At 45.7% G+C, this 25051-nt stretch overlaps 2 protein-coding genes across 6 annotated transcripts in view; both read right to left on the minus strand.

Moving 5' to 3' along the window:
• Positions 1-842: 842 nt before the first annotated feature.
• Positions 843-18688, minus strand: ogdhb (oxoglutarate dehydrogenase b; the record flags this gene model as incomplete). 3 transcript variants are annotated; one of them, XM_079290154.1, is made up of 22 exons in its annotated part: positions 843-963; positions 1063-1217; positions 1889-2052; positions 2126-2198; positions 2276-2401; positions 2907-2978; positions 3149-3327; positions 3510-3637; positions 4293-4443; positions 4526-4654; positions 4730-4832; positions 5421-5573; positions 6950-7129; positions 7798-7926; positions 8017-8196; positions 8939-9029; positions 9242-9388; positions 9467-9621; positions 10187-10383; positions 14833-14878; positions 15921-16109; positions 18482-18688. In XM_079290154.1, the coding sequence occupies 22 exons, from the start codon at positions 18686-18688 to the stop codon at positions 843-845; spliced, it is 3075 nt and encodes a 1024-aa protein (XP_079146280.1). The 3 variants fall into 3 exon arrangements, with proteins under 3 accessions (XP_079146280.1, XP_079146281.1, XP_079146279.1); XM_079290155.1 differs by having other exon boundaries at positions 10187-10302; positions 14785-14878; XM_079290153.1 differs by having other exon boundaries at positions 14785-14878.
• Positions 18689-21443: 2755 nt separating this feature from the next.
• The window catches only part of camk2b2 (calcium/calmodulin-dependent protein kinase (CaM kinase) II beta 2), a 43104-nt gene continuing 39496 nt past the window's right edge, over positions 21444-25051 (minus strand). For all 3 annotated transcript variants that reach the window (XM_079289714.1, XM_079289716.1, XM_079289715.1), the window contains 4 exons: positions 25012-25051; positions 24204-24298; positions 23847-24083; positions 21444-23693 (listed from right to left, as the gene is read on the minus strand). The exon at positions 25012-25051 is cut by the window's right edge and continues 36 nt beyond it. In XM_079289714.1, the coding sequence (XP_079145840.1) occupies positions 23848-24083; positions 24204-24298; positions 25012-25051 (371 nt within the window). In that variant the 3' untranslated portion in view covers positions 21444-23693; position 23847. The remainder of the gene's footprint in view (positions 23694-23846; positions 24084-24203; positions 24299-25011) is intronic.

Here is a 25051-nt window from a genome sequence, read left to right on the forward strand (position 1 = left end):
AACCTCGGCTCAATCATTTCAAATAATCCCAAAAAATAATATCGCAGACAAATCAATCCCAGTTTAAAGGAGTTTCACATTCTGGGTGAAATGCACCGATTTGCTTTCACTGCTAAATATGCAGCTAGTTAGCTTAGCTTAGCATAAAGCTAGCCTGACACGTAGCCCTGTTAAAAGCATAAAGTGTCATTTTCACACTTTAGGATTTCAATGGATTCAATAAAAAGTTTTTGAGTTTCCGTTTCCAGTCTTTATGCTAAGCTAAGCTAACCGACTGATAACAGAGTGATCTTAGCCAAGAATTCGCTTGTTTTCCAGCCTATTTAAAAATAAATATGCACGAGAGGATTCAGAATATGACGTTTGAACCATATTAAATTCTGAACATCGTCTGAATAATAGTGGAATATTAGTGGGCATGTAAACGTAGTCGAGGTTTCCTCGGATTGTCCTTCAACTGAAATACATTTCCAGGAAATTCTACCGCGGATCAACAAATGATTCAAACGTGTGTTCAGCAGGTGATTCTGGGAGATTCTGGATGTGCATCATTATTATTATTATTATTAATATTATTATCATTATGACATTATTTTTTAAATGAAAGCAAAGCTAAAATTAAGATAAAAGTCTCATTATTCAATTTTATTTTGTATAAATTCCTACATTTAATGCAGGTGAAACTTAACAGCATCTCTGTGAACACACGGGCATCACGGTAACGGTGTTATTTTCATCGTGCGTTATTTTCATCGTGCGTCATTGTCATCGTGCGTTATTTTCATCGTGCGTCGTTTTAACGATGTGTGAATCAGAAACACGAGCAGGTGTGAAACCTGCGGCTACTCTTTCCCTGAGAACGCCTCCAGATCGAAGGCCGTGTCCAGGAAACGCTGCAGCTCCGCCAGGTGAGTCGCTTTGTTCCCGGTCGCTGGAGCGGCTGCAGGGTCACGACCGGCATACCTACACACACACACACACACACACAGGAATAACATGTATAATAATATATATATACACACACACATTCTGTATGTTCTAAGGTTTGTGTTCTGGCCTCACCAGACGGGCCGCGTGTGGCCGATGGTGGTGCGGAGGCGGGGCTTGACGTAGTCGTAGTAGCCCTGGTTCTTGTGCTCTTCCTGGCACCAGACCAGGTCAGCGTTCAGGTATCGATCCGTCTCCGCTTTCACCAGATCGAACGGGAACGGCGAGAGCTGAGAGCACGGAGACAGAGGTGATGAGACGCAACAGCTTGAAGCTCACATGATCTGCAGAACTATCTATGATCCACTATTGGTCTACAGACGACTATGAGTGGATCACTTTGATACTGAAGAAGAGGTGATGATTCTCAGTGAAGTTCTGCAGTAATAAGAAGCATCTTCCTTCTATGAAGATGATTTATGGATGTTCATCCTGATGAATGATATCAGCTGAGCGTGGGCGTCTCACTGAATATTAACGTGTATCCTGTTCTTTCAAATGCTTCAAGTCCCTAAAATATGTGCAACCTCAGCTAAAAGCTCATGAAAGTCAATAAACTAAAGTAAAAGTCTTGAATTTGTCAGAATAAAAAGAAAAGTCTTCCTGAAATAAACTCTAAACATATCGATCCAAAAGAATTCTAAATGTAGAATGTAAATGTTTAAGTGTTTTAATAGTTTCATCGTCACGAGAAATCATTTGTCGTCTTTATTTGGACTATCTTCAAATTATATTTTTCCAAAACATGAACTAAATATCTCTCAGCACAGCTGCCATGTGGACGGTGTGTATTCTTGAGCGGTATTTCTACGAGCAGAGTGTGAATGTGGAGACTCTGCCTGGTTACCGTCTTTGTGACTGAAGAGCTTCAGCCTCCAGGACGCTGAAGCTCTTCTCTCACCTGTTCCACGCGGACCACGGCCACGTCCTGGTCCCGGCCTCTGCTGCCGCGCTCTCTGATCAGCTCGTAGTAGATCTTCCCGGAGCAGAAGACGACTCTCTTCACCCGCTGCGGGTCGGCGGCTGCAGCGCCGTCGTCTGGGATCAAACGCTTGAAGTGAGTCGCTGCAGAGAAACAAACACGACGCAGTGAGAGAGCGAGCGCGTTTGAGAGGAGAAGAGCGTCGCACGCCTCTACCTGGAAGCATGTCGTCAAAGCTGGACTTGGCCTCCGGGTGGCGCAGCAGCGACTTGGGAGTGAACACGATCAGCTGAGGAGACAAGGAAACGAGCTGAGTGTCCTTGAAGCACATCACGTGGAGCTTTGATTCCTCTCCTCTCTACTCACGGGCTTCCTGAAGGGCTGCAGGATCTGCCTGCGGAGGACGTGGAAGTAGTTTGCGGGAGTCGAGCAGTTGACGACGATCCAGTTACAGTCGTACAGCTGACGCACCGAAAAGTCCTCCGACAGTTTCTGACAAAACACAAAGAAGCACTTTAAGGAACGACACAACACACAGAACAAGATCACGCTGCTGTCCAGAGGCTCACCCAACAGAAACAGACAGGAAACACAAATCCAGATGCATGAAGCATGCTCATGCATCCTGCTGTCTGACGTCTGGTCGCAGCAGAACGAGACGGATGAAAGCAGCAGCAGGTCGGTGACTCTTGAGTCTTCACAGAGGTGGACATCAGGACAGAGATCAGGACTCTGGTGGACCAGAGGAGGTGGACTCTGTGGTTCTGATTCCTTCTTAATCCGTCTCTGCACATTTCTGTGGTTCGCCGACTATTTTTCCTGCTATTGACTCGATGCTAGAAGTCTATTCTGAGATCTACGGGTTCTATGACGCTCTGTAGGATGTCAACAGGAAGTATCGTGTCGCTATGGATACAGCGGGTTGCATTTTCTCATCAGCGTGCTCAGGAAACTCAAATATTATCAAATAATATCAACGTTTCTGACACAAACTCACGGGGAAAACATCAGGATCGTCGTTGCACATCTGCAGAAACCTTTCAGGGCGAGCAGACGAGTGCTCCGGACCCTGAGAGAGAGAGAGAGAGAGAGGGAGAGGGGGAGAGAGAGAGAGAGAGAGAGAGAGAGAGAGAGAGAGAGAGAGAGAGAGAGAGAGAGAGAGAGAGAGAGAGATCAGTTGTGTATTTGTAACAGAGTGTAGTTCAGCATCAAGGACACTTCTGGTTTCCTAGCTCGCACCATTCCCTCCATGCCGTGAGGAAGCAGCAGCACGATGCCGTTCTGTCGGACCCACTTGGCCTGACCGGAGCTGATGAACTGGTCGATGATGCACTGAGCCGTGTTGTGAAAGTCTCCAAACTGGGCCTCCCACAGAACCAGAGCGCTGGGACTGGCCATGGCGAAGCCCAGTTCAAAGCCTGCAGACGGAGAACAGAGAGAACGAAACACAACATTGACAGAGCTCCTTCTCCAGCTGGACGTCTGGCTTTCTTCACTCTTCGTGCATCAAAAAAACTACAATCTTGAAGAACATCTTTGTCCTTCAGGGTCTGAGTTTCTGTGTTCACTCATTCACAGGTGAAGCTCTTTAAAAGCTCACCCAGCACTCCGTACTCCGACAGAGAGCTGTTGCAGACGGTGTACGCAGCTTGATCGGGGGAGACGTAGTTCATCGGGATGCAGATCCTCTTGTCAACGTTCTGGTCGTGAAGAACATGATGCCGATGGCTGTGGAGCACAATCACAGGAAACAAACTGGGAGAACATTTCGCTCTCTGTGGTCTTAACTTCACTTCCTCTCTGGAACAGAACAGTTCTTCCATCATTTCTAACTTGTTTTACAGGATCTTTTTAGAGCAAACAGTTTATTTTAAATAAAACATCGTTGATGAAATGTCACAATTTGAAGCTTCGTTTTCTGAAGGAATCGTTGGACCGTCTGGTTTTGGGGTTCAGAGGGTTAAACTGGGATTTCAGTGCAATCGCCCCGTAATAAAGGAATAATTAGGCAAAACGGTGTCAACAAAAAGAGCATTAATCCGTTTCTAATTACCGAGAGAAAGAACTCCATTTCATCCAGTATGTTCACCCGTGTCTTCCTGTAGCTGATGGGTGTGAACCAGCTCGTCCAGTTAAACCAGTGTGTGAAACACGGGGGGGTCTGAGACCTCTTGAAAGCCTCAATAGCTAAATTTCAGGGGTCTCTAAAATCACAAGACAATTATTTGTCACTTGCAATCGTCACTAAAATGCATTTTAAAAGCTTTTTCACGACATTTATTGATAAATATGACACCAGAGACGAAGCGAGACGTCTGTTCGAGGACCTACTCGGACCCCCGTTTGGAGAAACGATGCACTTCCTGGTTCCCGTCTGCGTTACCTGAACGTTCCCCTCTCTACATCCTGTCCGCTGAGGCGAACGTGGATCCCGTCTTTGAGCAGAGAGCCAAAGGCCATATATTCCCCGAGAGCCCAGTCGCACACTCGCTGCTTCACCATCAGCGCACGGCCTTTTAGGACACGACTCAAACCTGAAACGCACGCAAACGCAGATCAGAAGAGACACCTTTGGAGGTTGCCGGTGTGAAGACGGAGGAGGAGAGCGGTCGGTACCTCCGTGGACGGTGAAGTCCTCCGCGGGGACAGAAGCGGCGATGGTTCCAATATGGCCGAGCTCTTCTTCACTGATGCCAGTGGGGGGGCAGCTCATGCTCTTGGGCTGTCCCTCCGCTGTGAAGAAGCCTACGGACAGACACCACAGCTCAGACCACGGACTGGGAGTCAAAGGTCAGACGGGTAAAGAACAGGACTCCTCACCGGGCCACGGCGAGTCCAGCCAGTGCTTGATGTGAAGGATCTTCTCGTCTTTGGAGCGAGCGTAAGCCTCCTCGCATATTCTGTCGTACCGCGCTACTTCCTCCTGAAAGAGAAAGATGAGCTCATACAAAGCTCCCCACACTGACGGGGTTTGATGGAGTTTCCCACACGGCACCTCATTTCTCTTACAGTCGACAGAATGAACTGCTTTAAAATGACGTCAGCAGACATATGTTGGTGCCGTGGTGGAGCAGCGTGGGATCGTCGTCTTGTCTTCATTGCAGATAACTTCAGTGTTCATGTTTCAGAATGTTTTGTACCGCAGAGGTCTCCTCCTCGCCCGCTGATTTAAACCGCTGTTCGGAGGACGCGGGACGTCCTGGAAGGGTTGAGAGACGAGCTAACGCTAACGTTAGCTCACCTTGTTTCTCTGACATCTTAATCCAGACGGCTGACGAACACCACACGGATCTAATAAAGGTGTTCAGATGTAAAGTCGCTGCACGAAGCGGACACGACTGAATGAAACCCGAACAGTAATTAAACTACAGGTTTCTGTGAGCGTCGTTGGAAACATCTGGAATAATGTAAGAACACAACGCAACTAAATATACGACACAAGTCGAGTCATTTGGAGACACATTTTAGATGTTACATCTCCTCCTGCAGTGTTCACGCTCAGCATCTTCACCTCGTACGCTGCTGTCGTGACGACGCCCTCGGCGATGACTTTTTCGGCAAACTTCTGCAGGACTCCCTTCTGCTTCTTGATCTGCTTGTACATCAGCGGCTGCGTGAACATCGGCTCGTCTATCTCGTTGTGGCCGTTGCGTCTGTAAGACACCTGAGCGTGAGGAGGAGAGTTTAGTCATCGCTCCTCTGAACACAATCCAGTGTTTTCATCGGTTATCATGACAAACATACGTCCACTTCTGTGTTAATCTGTGTTTAAAACTAGCCGCTCACTGCGTGTTTGATCAGAGCTCTTCAGACGTGACTGTCACAAACAATTCACGAATAAAAGATTATCGACATGTCTGACTTTACAAAGACGCTTTAGAAACAGGACGTGTTCAAAATCTACATTTGAGTCAATGTTTTTAGTCAAATCAAAGTTTACAGGATATTCAACCTTTGTATCGTTATAAACATTTAACTTATCTCTTATCTTATCTATATCCATGACTATGAGATATGAGTTCACACTTATTCACAGTCCCTTCTCCGCATTGTGGAGGTTATTTCTTTGGTCTTCTTGGTTCTTGGCAGTACATTCTGTCTTCAGCCCAGGTCTACCCCCCCCTGTGGACTCACCAGGTCTACCCCCCTCCCGTGGACTCACCAGGTCTACCCCCCTCCCGTGGACTCACCAGGTCTACCCCCCCCCCCTGTGGACTCACCAGGTCTACCCCCCCCTGTGGACTCACCAGGTCTACCCCCCCTGTGGACTCACCAGGTCTACCCCCCCTGTGGACTCACCAGGTCTACCCCCCCCCCCTGTGGACTCACCAGGTCTACCCCCCCTGTGGACTCACCAGGTCTACCCCTCCTGTGGACTCACCAGGTCTACCCCCCCCCCCCTGTGGACTCACCAGGTCTACCCCCCCTGTGGACTCACCAGGTCTACCCCTCCTGTGGACTCACCAGGTCTACCCCTCCTGTGGACTCACCAGGTCTACCCCCCCCCTGTGGACTCACCAGGTCTACCCCCCCTGTGGACTCACCAGGTCTACCCCCCCCCTGTGGACTCACCAGGTCTACCCCCCCCCTGTGGACTCACCAGGTCTACCCCCCTCCCGTGGACTCACCAGGTCTACCCCCCTCCCGTGGACTCACCAGGTCTACCCCCCCCCCCCTGTGGACTCACCAGGTCTACCCCCCCTGTGGACTCACCAGGTCTACCCCCCCTGTGGACTCACCAGGTCTACCCCCCCCCTGTGGACTCACCAGGTCTACCCCCCCCCTGTGGACTCACCAGGTCTACCCCCCCTGTGGACTCACCAGGTCTACCCCCCCCCCCCTGTGGACTCACCAGGTCTACCCCCCCTGTGGACTCACCAGGTCTACCCCTCCTGTGGACTCACCAGGTCTACCCCCCCCCCCTGTGGACTCACCAGGTCTACCCCCCCTGTGGACTCACCAGGTCTACCCCTCCTGTGGACTCACCAGGTCTACCCCCCCCCTGTGGACTCACCAGGTCTACCCCCCCTGTGGACTCACCAGGTCTACCACTACATCTTTATGGAAGCTGTTCCTCCACTGCGCTGCCACTTTGCACACGTACATCACAGCCTCCGGGTCGTCTGCGTTGACGTGGAAGATGGGAGCGTTGACGACGCGCGCCACGTCCGTGGGATACGGAGACGAACGCGCCATCCTGGGATCCGTGGTGAACCCGATCTGTGTGGATGAGAGGATGAATTCATTCATCAAACACACTCGAACCGGCTACATCTGCTCTCTTTTCATCGCTTCAGGCTGCGGATCAATAAAAAACCCAAATAACGTGATGAATGGGGGCGTTTCCTCCATCGACGGTGTAAGAAGGGGACGTGGTCATCGGGACGTCACCCGTTGGTTTGTGGACGGATGTTTTGAAGCTTAGAGTTCGGCAAATTCACCATCGCCATCTTTTACGGTGGTCACCGTGTTGTTTTTTTGCAACCGGTGAACAGGAAGTGACCATATCTGGACTGAGGAGGAGTGACGTAGCGACCTGTCAATCACAGTAGCCCCGCCCTAAAGCATCCCCTGCTTTATGGTCTGTGTGACTCTAAATGGACCATAATGTACTAAATGAACATCATGCTGTATTGAAGAAGACTTGAAACTAGAGATTGAGACATAAACTCATGTTTACAATGTTTACTGAGGGAATAAATCAAGAGAGAAGTAGAGTCATTTTCTATAGACTTCTATACAACCAGAGGAGTCGCCCCCTGGTGGACACTAGAGAGAATGCAGCTTTAACACGTGAAGCATCGGCTTCACTCTTCAGAATGTAGCTAAACTGGTTTTATATTCAACATCTTGACCCGTTTGTCCCACTTTAACGCTGACAGACGTACCTGGTTGTTGACCACCACGTGTATGGTGCCATGTGTGCTGTAGGACGGCAGGTCAGACAGGTGGAACGTCTCGTACACGATACCCTGACCTGCAAACGCAGCGTCACCGTGAAGCAGGACGGACATCACCTGTGACATCAATCGTCAGGTACAACAATGTCAGAAACACGAGCAAAGGGGCCTTTCTCCCTCCGTACGTTTGCGTGAAAGCCAGCGTACCCTCTTGCCCTCCGTGTCTCCGCAGTAGAACTGCTCGGCTTTGGTTTTCCCCTGAACCACCGGGTCTACGGCCTCCAGGTGGGACGGGTTCGCCATGAGCGACATGGTGATCTCCCGCTCGCTGACCCGGTTCATCCTCTTGTTGTACGTCCCCAAGTGATACTTCACATCGCCAGAACCCTGAGAGCAGAGAAGTCAGAAGAGAATCAAAGCCGTCACACTGAGGCAGACACGTCATCTGTTTGGAACATCGATTCGTCTTCAACACAACGTGAATTGTCGGTCAATCATTTCGGTGACTTATGAAGCAAAACCCCAAAACGTTTGCAGCTTCTCAAGCGTGACGATTCGCTGCTTTACTCTCTTTAGTCGTTTTAAATTGAGTATCGTTGGGTTTTGGTCTGTTGGTCGGTCAAAACAAGCAATTTCGACATTTTGGAAAATATGGTTATTTGCTTTATTGTCAAGAGTTCAATATAGAATAATATGAAGCTACAGCTGGTTAGCTTAGCTTAGCATTAAAGACTGTTTCAGGGGGAAACAGCTGGCTTGGCTGTGTCCAAAGGTAACACATCCATCAAACAGCTGCTCTGAATCTCACTGTTTGACGTCTTCAATCTCTTTGTTTAAATCAATGCACCAACCAAAGCGTGAAAACAAGACGTCGTAGAAAGCCAGGCCAGCTGTTTCTAGTCTTTATGCTAAGCTATGCTAATTGGCTGCTCTCGTCATGTATTAGGAGCGGTAATGATCTTCTCATCTTAAGTGTATTTAAAATACCCCCGAGGCTCTGAGAAACTGGGACGGATATTTATTCCAATTTTCTGAATTTTTACAGTCTAAACAAATAATTGATGAAACAATCAACACGCAAACGGCTTTAATCACAGGTCGCTCTGCTGTCAGCGGCTCATGTTCAAACCTCGTCGGCCGCTTCCAGCTTAGAGTCGAACTGGCAGAAGATTTGTTCGAGATCCTTCCGGATGACGTTGGCCAGAACGTTGAGCCTCCCTCTGGAGACGGAGGAGCACATTTCATGTTAGTACAAGAGACGTTCCCTAGAACTCCAGAGCATTACGTCCAAAGGTCAGCATCTTTTTGAAATAAGATCATTGATATCATTATCATTCATTTCAACGCGCTCAAAAAGAGTTTGCTCTTGAACCTGCAGTCTGACTGCTGTCATCTAACAGCACCATGAATGACAGTGATGTAACCAGGTGACCTGTGAGGCATCCCCATGATCACACGCTCCACTCCGCTCTGGCTGGACTCGTCGATGATGGTCTTCAGGGCCGGGATGAGCGACTCGCAACCCTCCAGACCGAAGCGTTTCTCAGAGGACCACTTCCTCTGGAGGAACTCCTCGAACCTGTGAACAGCTGCTGCTTCACATTGTGTCTCACAACATCCACGATGTGATGAGCAAATGTGCAGAACTCAGACCGACCTTGTGGACCGGATCATCCTGGCCAGAAGAGTCCTCTTCTCCTCCAGACTGAAGCGCATGACTCCCGGTGTCTCAAACCTGCATCTGATCCACTGGCACTGCTCCATGTCGTTGATGAACATGAACTCCACTCCGATGTGCTGACAGTAGGACATCTGGACGAGAGAGAAGGGTGAACTCATCTTGAAGCTGTGCGTATCGGCCTCGTGCAGGATGTGACATGAGAACTAACTTCTGGGCTTCACCAATGTTTACACTGCGGAGCGTGAACGGAGGCGCTTATACGCTCTGCATTGTTCTCCTGAACACCAGGGGGCGCACTAACAAAATGAACTGAGTCAAAAAGACGAGAGTGTAACTCACAGATGTGCACATAGACTGTATGACGAGGAGGGATCATTATGATCTATAAACTCGTATCTCATATTCATAAGCTACTTTATTGTCTTCATACAAACCCTGTCAAGAAACAAGTCAAGTATGAAATGTATTATAAGGAAACAAAAGGTTGAATATCCTGTAAGCTGTAAAGTACATTAAGTTGAATCGAATGTAATTGAAATGAAAGACGTTTTCTTGTCATTTGAGGTCATTCCGGGTGGTTTGGGGTTAGTTCGGGTTATTCTATCCATTAATATTATGAACTGAAGCAATCTAAACTTCTGTCTGAACAGGTGAAGTCATCATCGCTGGAGGAATGCTGTCAGGGCGTGGTTTTACCTCCAGGCGTCGGACGATCTCCCTGAGAGGCAAAGAGCTCTCGCTGCCTCCGATGAAGGTGGTGGTGGGAAGACGGAACACTTTGTCCAAGTCGGACTCAGCCAGTCCGTACAAACCTGTATCAGAGACACGAAGACAACCACGTGAGGAGGAAACCCAGGTCACGTGTGTGGGGGGGGCAGAAACATACCATGTGACTGACATGTTTAACCGAGAAACAGGAAACACCACTGAAGTCAAGAGTTCCTGGAATCTTCACTATTTTAACTCCATAAACAGATGTTTTAATCTGAATTCATCTTTATTTTGAAGGACTGATCGATTAATCGTTGCAGCTCAGAAAGCAGCACCGCAAAGATTTACACACAGACTTCATCTTTAGACGTCGAGAGTGCAGACTGAGCTCCATGGAACCACATTCTGGACTCATCAGTAGCGAGTTTTCGTTCTCCTCATAAGAGTAAAACCAGCTTTGTGGATTGAAATCGGTCACGTAATTATATCCTCGAATCCCTGACGAGGCCAGAAGGTCTCTCGGGGTTCCTGCTGAGTCAGAACTGGACTGAATATATCGTCTTTTAACAGGCTGAGCTTTCTTCAGGCAGATCCGTTCAGATCAGTGTCCTCCTTCACGTCTGAGACTGTTTATCTGAAGCATGTTGCACCAAACAGAGATAACGTGCTATGGATCAGAGGAGGGGGCGGAGCTTGTATCTATGTCTGTGTCAGCACTGCAGAAGAGATCTTTAGACTCTCCCTCCTCTCCGTAAAGCGCCGCACACATGACAGAAAACAGACTTTGTTGTCTTTGATGAGGCCGGTTGGGGTCTGTTTGTCCCCCACCGGCTGCTGAGCAAAGGCCACGCACCCGGTAGCTCAATATCCTCTTCACCTCTTCCACCAGAAGCCAACAAAGAGGACGACCACAATGCTACTTAATAAGCCAACGATGAACCGCAGGCCCGGATGAAGGCCAAGCACGAGGTAGTTACAACTAAAAGCAGAGCAAAAAGCAGGTTCTCCTACGAGCTGATGACACAGACGTTCTTCATAATGAGAACCACAAACACACACATACTGTTGTTCTCATTTATTCTGATGGGCTGATTTCAGCGCCAACCTTTTGTCCGACCTGTGTGAACCTCAGGCCCACCGGGACAAAGCCGAGCGCAGGGAAACCGCAACGAAACCGCAACGAAACCGCAACAATACCGCAACAATACCTCAACAATACCGCTTCCAACTGTGGAAACGTCCCATCACAGCGCGAACAATCAGCCCGCTTCTGAACTCAGAGGCCTTTACATCAGGGGCACACACACACACACACACACACACACACACACACACACACACACACACACACACACACACACAGAGGCCTTTACATCAGGGGCACACACACACACACACACACACACACACACACACACACACACACACACACAGAGGCCTTTACATCAGGGGCACACACACACACACACACACACACACACACACACACACACACACACACACACACACACACACACACACACACAGAGGCCTTTACATCAGGGGCACACACACACACACGCACGCACACACACACGTTCCAATATGTTTGAACTCTTTGCACAACAACTACACTGACACGTCAATGTTCAGTTGACAGCGATGGAGCCATCTCCAATAAAGAACGATTCATCGTCACAGATCGCTTCCCAGACATCGGACCTGAGAGGTGCGTCAAGTGTTGTGTTCACAACCCTAAAGCACGTCGTCTCCTCAGGAACTATAAGCTGCTGCACACAATGTGCTGATAAGATGCACGTGTGGACAAACGTGACTTATAAGGAATGAATTAATGAGTTATCATCTGGATAACAATATGTTTGAGACATGAGAACAAATGAACTTTCTACTGCAGCACTTCTTACTGTCAGACTGTCCGTGCGGTGCCTGATGGGTCATGAACAGATTGTTCATAATAAGTAACAATAAAACAACTCTTAGGTTGTTACCAGGTGTATTTACTCCTCTATCATAACGAGCTATTATGAATAGAAATGTTTATTCATTAAATTACTTTTTCTAAGAGGCAATAAACTCTGCGCTTATTAATGTTTGTGAACGTTAACAGGCTGTTCTTCTGTTAAGTCTGCACTTTAATAACGTCTGAAACTGACCTGGTCATGAACATGTAAAACACATTTTGTCACTTTCAGCAACATTTCTCGGGTTAACCATAACTGGGCTTCAACTAACGACTACCTGCTCCACTATCGGCTCGTCTGCAGGTTACTGTCTCCAGTAATTCACTCCTTATTTGGTCCATAAAACCTCAGAAAATAGAGACACATGTTCCCACGGTCCGAGGCGTCTTTGAGAGAAAAGGAGTGACGAGGCTGATGCCGCTCCTACGCCAACGCACTTTCTAAAACCCTCTGCTGCCACAATCAAAGAGGAAAAGGATCAGTTTCACCATGAAGCATCACTTCTTTTTTGATATACTTTCTGTTTTACCCTAAAGCGTGAGTTGGCTGTGTGAGGTTCTTCTCTGTAGTCAGTGTTCTACTACAGTAGATGGAACAAAGCAATGTTCTGCTGAGGACGTATTCTAGACTCCTGAAGGAATCTCCATCAGTTCACGTGACCGCTGTGTAGAGAATGTTTCCACCTCTTTACCTTGCTGTCAGACACTGAAGCTGCTGCCTCTGATCTCACCAACACACGACTCCTTTCACTGAACTCTGATTCCACCTCTCAGGACAGCGGAGCTGCTGCTGCCTCCATCGGCCACTCACTTTGTTTATTGTGTGACTTTTGTGTTTTAAAGGGTTCGTTTGGATTCAGATAACATAGATCAGGGATTCCCAAAGTGGGGTGCGCACTAGAGGCACTAGAGGCACTAGAGGCACCCCCTAGAGGCAGCTCGCGCACCCCTGGGGGTGCGCGAGCTGCCTCTAGGGGGTGCGCGAGAGGAAAAGTGTAATGGCGGTCTGATGGTGTAACAATATTAAATATTTAAAAAAAATGTAATTTTAATTTTAAAACTGTCAGGTGGGACATCTGAAGCTATCAGTCGTAAAAGAGGAGAGGGACAGAGAGAGAGAGAGGAATCGGAGGCGAGGGGAACGGAGAGGTGCAGCACAGACAAATCGGGAGCACATCGGCCCATCGCGGAGTCAAGGTGAAAAAGAGGAAACGAGAGTGAGCATCAGACTGGGAAAAAAAAGAGGAAATATGATGAAACGTATGTGTGTCTGGGCTTCACTTGGATTGGCAACGCAGATTCCCCAAAGCCACAGTGCGTGGTGTGCAGTGAGGTTCTGGCTAACAGTCTGAAGCTCTTATTTACGTCGCCACCTGAACACCAAGCATGCCAGTGCAAGTCAAAAGCCCCTTACATTGTTTATATCGAAATTGGAGGAGTTACAAAACAGCCAAAAACAACTGCAGTCTCATTCATGTGTTGGTCTATAAATGACGCACTACGGGCTTCATATCTGGTTACAGAATAGCGAGAAAGGGGCTACCGCACACAATCACTGAAGACGTGAGCTCACCAGCTGCCAGAGAGATGGTGGAATGTATGATTGGGGAGAAAGAAGCAAAAAAGTTGGACATGATCCCGGTGTCCAACAACACTGTGTCTCCGCATCGATGCTTTGTCCGAAGACATCCTGGCTACATTAGTCGCTCATTAATTGTAAATTAAATGTGATAATCTGCCTCTGAGCCTGTGCGTGTGTCCTCGCATCCGTATTGCTCTTTAAAAGTGACGCCTTGTGTCACTGAAAGATATTGAAACTTTGTTGCAGTGTTTCAGGGCGTTTTCACATCTTCAGTTCGTTTGCTTTGTTCTGATTCAGGGATTAATATGATACAATGTTGCAGTTGCTCCTTTGTTCGGTTTGTGTTCACACTGCAACATTTAACAGCGGACTAAATCTTGTAAACAAATGCCACGCGCGAGCAAACTGTTCTCTCATTGGTCCGATTCTTATGCGGCTATGAAGGCTTAAAAGGCTCTGTTGCTTCTTTTTTTTATTTTTTATTAAGGGGGGGGGGGGGTGCGCGAACCCAGTCGGGATGTAGAAGGGGGTGCGCGGCCTAAAAAGTTTGGGAACCGCTGACATAGATAACAGCTTCAGTGAGGTAAATACAGCTTTAAGATATAATCTGTAGCATTTATGAGGATCTATTGGCAGAAATGGAACATATTATCTTTAAGTCATGTTTCTTTCATTGTATTACATTCAGAATTGCTGTGTTAGAATGACTCCTCTATATCTACATACAGAGGTGAAACAGCTGCAGGAAGTCAGATATAAACCCAAAAAACGTCCACAATCAAGCCACTGTCAAATTAAGTTCTTGGCTAAGTTTTGTGAGATGTAAGATTGCCTTGTGGACACGTTAATAGTCGGTGAGAGTGACGAGGTCAGATTGTCGGGGCGATCCCTCGAGATGAGCAGAGGGAGTTGATGAGCGTGTCACATGGAGAAAGGTGTGAAGAACGCAGGGCTGGGATTGGATAACTGTTTGTGAGAAATGAAACCAGGAAGCGGGAAGGAGCGGGAGAGTAAACATGAAAACAGGTTCATGTTCCTCACCAACGTTCTGGAAACCAACAGCACACGGGGCATCGTCAAAGTCCACACAGCTGATCTCCAGAGGGTCCAGCTTGGCTATGTGATGTCCTCGGACCTTTTGAACAGAGAACACAGCTCAGCGTGTGTGTGTGTGTGTGTGTGTGTGTGTGTGTCTGCAGAATGAGGTTCTGGGTCAAAGCTTTTTAAATCCAACGTCCGAACATTCCTTTAGCTCGCTAAGCTAACTGAGGAGGGCTAAACTTGAGCAGAGGTGGAACGCAGCTAAGGACATTACTACTGAAATATTTCCATTTCATGCTCTGAATACTTCTACTTCACTACTTTCTTTGAGTACTATTTTACTCCAAGACATTTATCTGACAGCTATCGTTACTTATTGCTATAATTGTCTTCATCTCAACCAGCTGCAACATTTAAATGACATGTCCAAGCATCAGTCAAACCAAGAAAATATAATATACAGTCCATAATAACATAACAGTATGAACCGGGCATTCTGCATCATAAGTACTTTTGTATGTGCAGCTGGCTGATATATAGGATGTATTGTAGACTACCGCCTGTACGCCACTGAGGTTTATCAACGGATCTACAACTGAGATGAAGTTACAGCACTGAGTTTCATTGTCATCAATAAAAAGATAAAGACGGTGATATTCCTTCATTACAGTAAACACTCGTTTATTTAGGCACCAGTTCTGCTGCCCTAAATGCTCACGAGAACACCGAATGTGGATTAATACACCGCTAAGAATCGTCCATTGAAAAGGTTGGCTGAAAGCTACAATGCTTTTAGGAAATGTGAATTGTTGTAAACATTGTAAACATGAGTTTATGTCTCAATCTCTAGTTTCAAGTCTTCTTCAATACAGCATGATGTTCATTTAGTACATTATGGTCCATTTAGAGTCACACAGACCATAAAGCAGGGGATGCTTTAGGGCGGGGCTACAGTGATTGACAGGTCTCTAATAGACCATAAAGCAGGGGATGCTTTAGGGCGGGGCTACAGTGATTGACAGGTCTCTAATAGACCATGAAGCAGGGGATGCTTTAGGGCGGGGCTACTGTGATTGACAGGTCTCTACCAGAGACGTGTCCGGCGTCTCTACGTCGCTCCTGAGTTTGTAGTTTACCTGGTACGCTCGTATGAGTGAATGCACTGCCAGATGATCCCTCACCACCTTCTCCACATTGGACTGGGAACCCACCAGTGCCTGAACACTGGCCGGTCCCCGAGGAGACCCACTGAGGGGTGGGGGGCTCTGGTGGGCCGAACCAGGCGGCGCTCCAGCGTCAGCGTTACGGAATAATATGTCCCAGGACTGCAGGGAGCAACAGGAGAGGGGTGAAGGTAGACAAGTTATTCAACACGCTTTGAACAAATATGACTTTACATACATATCGTGGTTATATAAATGTAATATAAATGTAATTAATGGTGCTGTTAGACTGCAATAATTGTCATGGCTATGAGTTGGATTGTAATATTAAACATAAAAGATGTTAAACGGAACACGATGCTGCGATATTGTCGCACTAAGCTTTTAAAAAGGGAGCTTTTGTTTGAATAGAGGAGACTTTGCTATTAAATACATATATTTCTTCATGTTTAGATGTTCTAAACAAAATGTTGACACTCTTTTATAAATGTTCCTTCACTTAACTTTAACTGTGTCGCTTGCAAAAAGCTTAAAGGTTCCGTCACTAAGAAACAGTCTCGTTGGAACCTCATTATGACTTATCTAATGACGGCTCTACAGTGTGAATATGTGTCCGAGAGTTCCAAGTTAATCTATTTCATGATGTTCATCAGTTTGCTGGTTGTAAATATGAGGCTGTTCTACTTGGCCCAACAAAGACAAAGGTTGTAGATAAGCTTGGCAGCAACCTGACATGTCATCAGCCTTTCCAGTCATTTGGAGGATTTGTTTGTAAATGCTGGTCTTGTATGTGAGGTTGGATTCAAAAATAGCTATTCTGTGTTCTGTTTTGACTTCTCAGAAGAAGCTCGCAGGTCATTTATGACGAGGAGAAAGTTGTTGGTGGAATGAGTCAGTAATTCAAGTCATCTCCGGGCCTTTGAGCACTAATGGTGTGGAATGAAGTCGTATTATTATTATTATTATGACGTATGAGTTATGAGTAATTACTATTAAGGCTTATTGTGCAAAAAAAACAAGCGGTATGTCCTGGTGGGGAAATGTATCATCCCGTCCTTAGTTATAAGTTGCGTCACTAAAGCTGCATATAGTCTTAACTATTCCCACGGAGAGGCTGCGAACGTGGCCTTGGTGGAGGCAGCGGCCGGAGGGGGGGGGGGGTGAAGGGAGAGGAGACGAGATAACGCGCATATATTCTCTGTTTTGTCTGTTCATTGTTGTTAGACCTCCGAACCATCCGTGGGGACAGAGCTCCATCCATCCAGCTGAATTATTATTAGTCTGTTCGATAAATACGTTTTTATATATTAAGAGTTTCCTCATCTCGATTATTTTAAATAATGATTTATAAGGTTTTAAATAAGGTTTAAAAAGATTAATCTGCACCACGTGTCCCCACACAGTGGTAATGTTACGTTCACTCACACACACACACACACACACACACACACCAACCGTTCCGCGCTTCAGTGCTTTCAAACCGATGCAGGACTCCCACACGGACTCTGCCCGTTAACGTAACATTAGTACTCACTTTGATAGACATCTTAGCTAATGCGTGGAATTTAAGTGAGAAATGGCAGTTTGTCGTAGCAGTAACAACGCTAACGGAGACGGCATAACGTTAGCTCTCACGGAGAGCGTGTCCAAATCCACCAATGGGTTAAAAGCACAGAGGCCTTATACAGCTTAAATAACATGAGCATTATAAAATAGATTAACTTCCGCATAAGAAACTTTAAATACAGGTGTCAATAAGTATTTTTAACCGCTGAAGGGGAGCATGAAAATACATGTTTGTGTGTCCGCCACCTTATTAAAAACCCAGATCACTACATGCTAACAGCTAATTCTTCCCTCTGAGCTAACAGGGAGGTTCACCTTCTTGGGATATCAAACCCTTTCCACTCATTACTTTTGCAACTTTGAGGAGTTTAAAACACAAAAACAACTCCTCGTGTTTATCTCCCAAAAGAGTTATTCTGTATTTTTTAACCCCCACATGCATGAATCTCACGAGGACTTCATATCGAAATATGTCACACATTGTAAAGTATATTTAAGGGTAATCTGGTAGCTGTTGAACTCAGTATTCTCTCTGATAGCCCTCCTCAAAACTCATTTTTATCTCTTGTTGACTTGATTTCGAATGACACTACAACACATATTTAACTATCTCAACATCTTTCGATGTGAAACAACTGATGTAACTGTGTTTTTGACTAGAAACACATTCACAGTGTTTGTTTCTCTCTCTGCTTTCCTATCTGTCATTCACTGTTTGCTCTGTTCTGCTATTCAAACACGCATAACAAACACACAAAGCACCAGCAGTGTGTATTAGTACCTTTAGCCTACTACAGATACTACGGTATCTGTAATCACTGAGAGGAAGAGGAAGAAGTTTTACCAGAGTGAAGACACACACTCATTGTGCATAAGCGCTGAACCTGTTTTGCGTATGTGCATGAGCAAAATTCAAGTTTTCAAGCAGGTGTGACATCAAACACAAGACATAGGAGGGGTACAAGTACCTTGTGCACATTCCTGGGATTCTCCAGCCATGCATAGTACATCTCCTCCACATAGTTGGAGCTGGTGCCGTTAAGAAAGGGCTCAGCAGCCGCCGATGTGTTCAGGCGCCTTGCGGGCTTAAACGTCCTGGGCTGTGATTGGCTCGGGGCCGTCTGCGCAGCCGCTAAAGGCCGAAGCCTTGCGACTGTAGTCCTTAAGCGGTGCATGGCTGCAGATCAGCCACAGCTCCCAAAAAAACCCCGTCCCTTCCTGGAAAAACAATATGGCAGCACGTTCCCGTAGACCAGGAGGCCCTCACACGCTCCTTCAGCAGCTGCTCCTCTCGTTCCTCCTGCTTTGGGGTTAACTTCTGCACGACTCCTTCTCCGATCGTCTCCTGGATCCTGTTGAGCGTAAATGTAAATAATGTAAATATTGATAGTAACCTTAAAGGATAAGATGGCATAGAACACATAGACCCTGTGTAAGAAGTGAAGTAACCAACTTGACGTCACCCGTTGGTTTGTGGACTGACGTTTTGAAACCTCCAGTTCGCCGTCGCCATCTTGGATTACGGCCGTCGCCATGTTGTTTTTTTCCGCAACCAACGAACAGAAGTGACTATATTTGTAATGCGGAGGAGGGACGTAGAGACGTTGTGTATGGTAGCAGCAGTGACCTGTCAATCACAGTAGCCCCGCCCTAAAGCATCCCCTGCTTTATGGTCTGTGTGACTCTAAATGGACCATAATGTACTAAATGAACATCATGCTGTATTGAAGAAGACTTGAAACTAGAGATTGAGACATAAACTCATGTTTACAATGTTTACTGAGGGAATAAATCAAGAGAGAAGTAGAGTCATTTTCTATAGACTTCTATACAACCAGAGGAGTCGCCCCCTGGTGGACACTAGATAGAATGCAGCTTAAACACATGAAGCTTTGACTTCACTTTAAAGAACCGGATGTTGCAGCTTGATCAAAACCAAGAATTCACATTTCCAAAAACACCGGAGCATTTTAGCTTTTATCCAATTTTTTTAATGGATTCTTTTTAGCGGTGGATTAATCCACATTAGGTGTTCTAGTGAGCATTTTTAGGGCAGCAGAACTGGTGCCTAAATAAACTAGTGTTTACTGTAATGAAGGAATATCACCGTCTTTATCTTTTTATTGATGACAATGAAACTCAGTGCTGTAACTTTAGCTCAGTTGACAAATGAATCCTTTAATATCCCAAATAACTATATGACAAACATGTAGAACCATCCAACAGATAAAATGGTTCTTTAGTGGTTGATGGTTCTTAAAGAACCAGTTAAGAACCATTATTTTTCTGTGTGAACCCTCTGCCCCTCTGACAGCAGTATGTCCCCACACAGCAGTAATGTTACGTTCACTCACACACACCAACCGCTCCGCGCTCGAGCGCTTTCAAACTGTTGTAGTCACGCGCAGGACTCCCACACGAGACTCGGGCCGTTAACGTAACATCAATACTCGTCTCCACACTCAAACTTTATCTTAACGTTTCCTTTTTTTACGAGTTCGTTCGTTACCTTTCTCTGCTGCCGCTCGCGTGACTTTTTAATCCGCAGCCTCCCGGTGTAGTAAACGAGCAGCACTCTTCTCCTGTCTCGTGAGCGCGAGCAGGACGTCGCGTGTGGGACCGAGAAGGTGAGTCGCGAGCTCGGGCACTGTCTAATCACTCTGGTGCTGATCTACGTCACGCCGGCCGGCGCCGTCAGTAGAAAACCAGTGCGGTTGCGTCAGAAAAAAAAGAAGGGAAAGAAAATCGTGAAACTGTTTATTAAAACACATAATGTACAAAAGATAGCACTTTATTTTATAGTAAAATATTTTATAAATGTATTTCAACTTTCTAAGAAGTATATAAACAATGAATCGATGGATTATGACACATTAACGTTTGTTGATTGGCAACATAAAGTGTATTAAAATATAAGGTTTAATACCCTTGTATTTATATTGTACATCAAGATTAAACATGGTTTAGTATTTATCAAATATATTTAATACAATAATAACAATAAAAACAATATTAAGATAAAAAGTGGTTTACAAAACAAACAAAAATAAAAAAACTAAAAGGAGGGAAGTAAGATAGATTAATAGCCTGATTAAAGCAGTAAATTATTATATTCAATTATATTAAATATTCCTATATTTTAATATTCAAATTATGTTCATCAATAATTCATAATTAATTCATAAACTGCTCTATTCTTTAATCTCCATTACAACTTAAATCGTCAAAGTTAAGTGAAAGTTATTTGAGTTATAATTGTCCTCTGAAATAGCCCAAAGTAGCCTAAAAGTTACAATATTGAATATATTCAATGAAAATACGTAAACTACAAATATCTCCCAACGAATGTAAGAACAGTAGAAGTATAAAGTAGCACAACATTGAAATACTTACATCTCAATATTGTGTTTAAGTACATCACTCTGCACCAAACTGATTTATGAATTATTTCTGATGAAGTTCATAACAAATATTACTTTATGACCAACACAGTTTTACTGTCTGTCTGATCTCCTGGACTCTGTTGAGGTAGAACTCGATGTGTAACCGGTTGTACTTTTACATCAGGTACACGTATATGTTCTGGTTCAGAGCCAGATGTACTTCATTCAAACAGAGCAATAAACATCAACCTTTGTCCCGAGTCACTGATTATCTAAAGAGCCCCTGAGTGAACTTCCTGTACTCAAAATACACCAAACAACTCTCAGTGGTTCAAGTTTTACTTCAGTAAAAGGACATGTACATCAGGAGTTTACTTCTTCTGTAAATCTATTTCACTGTTCTCGTCTCTGATTGATCGATTGATCCCCGAGCTGTTTCTGCTGGCTCAGGTTGACCTCTGGTCCACACACACACACACACGCACACACACACACACACACACACACACACATAAACAGATCCACAGCGCTCTGCGTTGTCATTTTTATTGGTTCACACACTTGATTACATCTGATCACATGTTTAATATTGATACGACTTGGAATGCACCCCATCGTCATCATTGCAGGGTAATACATCTTGAAAGAAAAGAAACCAGAGAAGCTTTTCTTCCACACACAGAAGTCTCAAAGAGGAAACAAGTGCAGAGGCTCTTCTGAAGAAGTTCAAATGGCGTCCGAGTGTCCAAACACTGACGCATGGAGTCAGGACGACGGCTCCGTGATGCCACTGAAGAGACTGCACTGCTGCTGTCACCGCAGCATGACACATGAACAAAGAAGCTGCAGCGTGTCGCTGGGTTATGATGCAGGTTTGTTCATACAACACACAGCTACATTGTGGGTTTAGTTCCAATGTTTTAAAGAGATAAACTCTCTCGTTAAATTCTTATTTTGAACATTAGAATACAGACAGCACATATCAGCAAGAGCCTCAATAATTACAACTTATTCTGTTATTTTATTTATGTACCATCTCTCTGGAACTAACTCTCTTCTTTGAACTCACCACTTTTTGATTCAATAATTGCAGCTTTTATTCTTGCATGTTAAACTTCTCTTATTCTATTTGAGCTGGTTTCTATTTTTCTGTGCTCTTGGCTTTTTAATAAGCGTTTGAAATTGTATTTAAATGTCTCTTAATAACGCGTTCATTTTGCACTTTGTCTTCTCATTTTTTATGTAAAATGTAGTTTTTATGCATTATTGCTGAAATGTGCAACAAATAAACTTTGGCTTCTCACGTGTGATTTCTAAAAAGCTCAAATATTTGATTTGCTTATTTCACTCTAATTATCTTTATCGATATGTTTCATTGTTGGATATTTTATTCTCTGTACTCTTCGTTTAGTTTGATGTATTTACAGTTTTGCACGTTGAAACTCTCGTGAAATTTGAGTGGAAGCGATCGTAACGTCCTCCTGAACGCTGTTTGAAACTCATAACGGACGACGGCCTGTTGGTTTTCGTCTTCCTCACACTCGGCTCATCAGATGCAGCAAAGATCAGAACTGTATGCTGAACCCTGTCTTTGACTCAGCTTTACAGTAATTCTCTGTCATGTGGGAGACGGTGGCGCCCTCTAGAGGACGGGTTAGTGCTTTGTCACAAAGACGAAGGTTCTCATGAGACAGAAGCCTCTTAACTTCACTGTTTTTTTTTTGTCTTTGATTCAGCGAAGAGCTATTTTAGAAGCTGATCTGGATCCAGCATTTCTCTGGAAGTCATATTCTGCCTGGACCCTGTTGTGGAATATTTCCTATATCACCACTACACTCATCATGTCAACACAAATAAATAGGTTATGCACGTACAAAGCCCAGAAAGTAGAGGCAATAGATCATAGCTCACCAGAAGCTCAGTCCAAAAAGAGAAGAAAATCAAAAATGCACGATAACACCCAACTCACCAATGTTATTAACTTGCAATGTCATGCAATTAAATACCATCTACAGCATAATCGTCACGTCACCACGATGAAACTACATGAACAGCGTGATACTATCATTGTCAACCAGTGTCATCATTTCAGCAGCTAGCTTGCAATGTTCAGCACAGAGAATCAATGCAGGACGGCGGTAATATTGTATATTGTTGGCATGCTGCTTGGTTTTCACTGCAGCTCGGGGGGGGGGGTCAACACACTGAGGCGTCGCTTCAGAGTCAACTACACACTCCAGAGAACGAAATGAAAGCTCCATCGAGATAACAACACAGAACGGTCGTGCAGAAGAAAAGCAGCCACTGGTATTAAGAACACAGGTAGCAGTCATGCTCGTTACTACAAAATGAATAAATCCATAGATACAAGAATGAAAGGTTTAAAATGACGAATAAATATACGGCACAGTCGAAAGAGCACAACAGACCGCAGCCATAACAACACGAGAAGCTGAGTAACGACAATGTGTGAGGAGACGTAAAAGGGCCGATCTTCAGGGATGAAGATGTAGAAGAGGAGGACAGGTGCTGTCCAGGTGTGTCGGGCGGGGGGGGGGGGGGGTGCTGTAGTGCAGGTTTGATGATGATGATGAAGATGTCTGTTGTTGGAGAGACAGAGAGACAGAAGAGCGAGGTGGACGACCACGATCCCCCAAAATAATCTCCACCCAGCTGCACCTCCATCACTCAGACTGTCCTCTTGCTCCTCCTCGGCTCCTCTCGGCTCCTCTCGGCTCCTCCTCGGCTCCTCCTCGGCTCCTCCTCGGCTCCTCCTCGGCTCCTCAGGCTCGTCCACCTGGAGAGACGTGAGACACGGTGACGTTTATCTGCAAACAGCAAGTTTAAACGTGCAACAACTGACTTTTTGGGCAACTTCCACAGCGGCACATTCCACATTGTTGTTGATTGCCGGTCCTGTGCTGCGGGTGTTGCTGTGGCGGTTCTGTACCTCAGCCCTGCAGCGGGGCAGCGGGAGCTCCCGAGCAGTGGAAGTGGACGTTTTGCCACCGGCTCTCTCTGCGGTGCCACACTCGGGTCTCTTCTGATTGGCTGGAGCGGGGTTGGCCGTGCCCGTCGACGAACTGCGTCAGGCGGATGTAGGCGATGCAGGCGGCCTCGTCGCCGATCACGTGCACGTGGGGGTTGAGGATGGTGGTGTGGATGGGTTTGCTGTTCTTGGAGAGCACTGATGAAAAGAGAGAGAGAGAGAGAGAGAGAGAGAGAGAGAGAGAGAGAGAGATCAGACTTCACCAGCAGCTCAGTCAGGACATTGGAGTCACGAAACACGTTTGAACTGCCGTCTTACGGTTGTCGAAGTAGAACCTGTGGAAGTCCATCCCCTCCACCAGGTTCCCGAGCCCCTCGGGCTCAAACGAGGTGAGACCAGCGTCGCAGATCTTCCTGTGGAAACAGGATGAGAGTCAGAAGATCACGTTCCATCAGCGCTGAGTGTGTTTTCAGACCTCAATTCTGACTTCGTAACTTATTTATTTCAATCATTTCTCATAATGTTGACTTGTGACTCACGATGTTATCATTTTGACTTTGCGACACAACTCAACTTTAATCTTTGACTTCCTGTCTCGTAACAACTCAAAATGTCAACTCAATAAGTCATAATCTTCTGTACAGTACTGACTTTAATAATCTTGACTCAGTCTTATACTGTTGACGTAGTGAATCAATAGTTTGACTTATTATCTCATAATTTAGATTCAGGATGTTGTGATCGATCTTATAATTCTATGAGTAAGAATCTAAACTTTGTGACTCGGTATCTCACACTTTTGACTGATTATCACATCATTATGAGTATTCTGCTTTTAATCACGCACATCTTTCCATCTATTGTCGTGGTCCGAGGGGAAACAGGCCCCTCCCCCCTCAAAGCATTATTCTTAATTGTGTGGTAGAGAGGACACAAAAAGATGACCGTAATTACTCTTTAATCTTTTAATGCAAAGATGGAACACAACAGATGAATGGTTCTCTGAGGCGGAGAGGGGGGGGGCTTTAGAGCTCACTTTGCAGGATTGAAATCAGACTTTTTCCTACAAGCTGATGGGAGGAAGAAGAAGAGGAAGAAGAAGAGGAAGAAGAAGAGGTGGACTCACGCGTACGCCTCAAAGTCTCCATTGTTGACAGCTTCGATCA

The sequence above is a fragment of the Melanostigma gelatinosum genome (genome assembly GCF_949748355.1).
Source record: "Melanostigma gelatinosum genome assembly, chromosome: 18".
NCBI lineage: Eukaryota > Metazoa > Chordata > Actinopteri > Perciformes > Zoarcidae > Melanostigma > Melanostigma gelatinosum.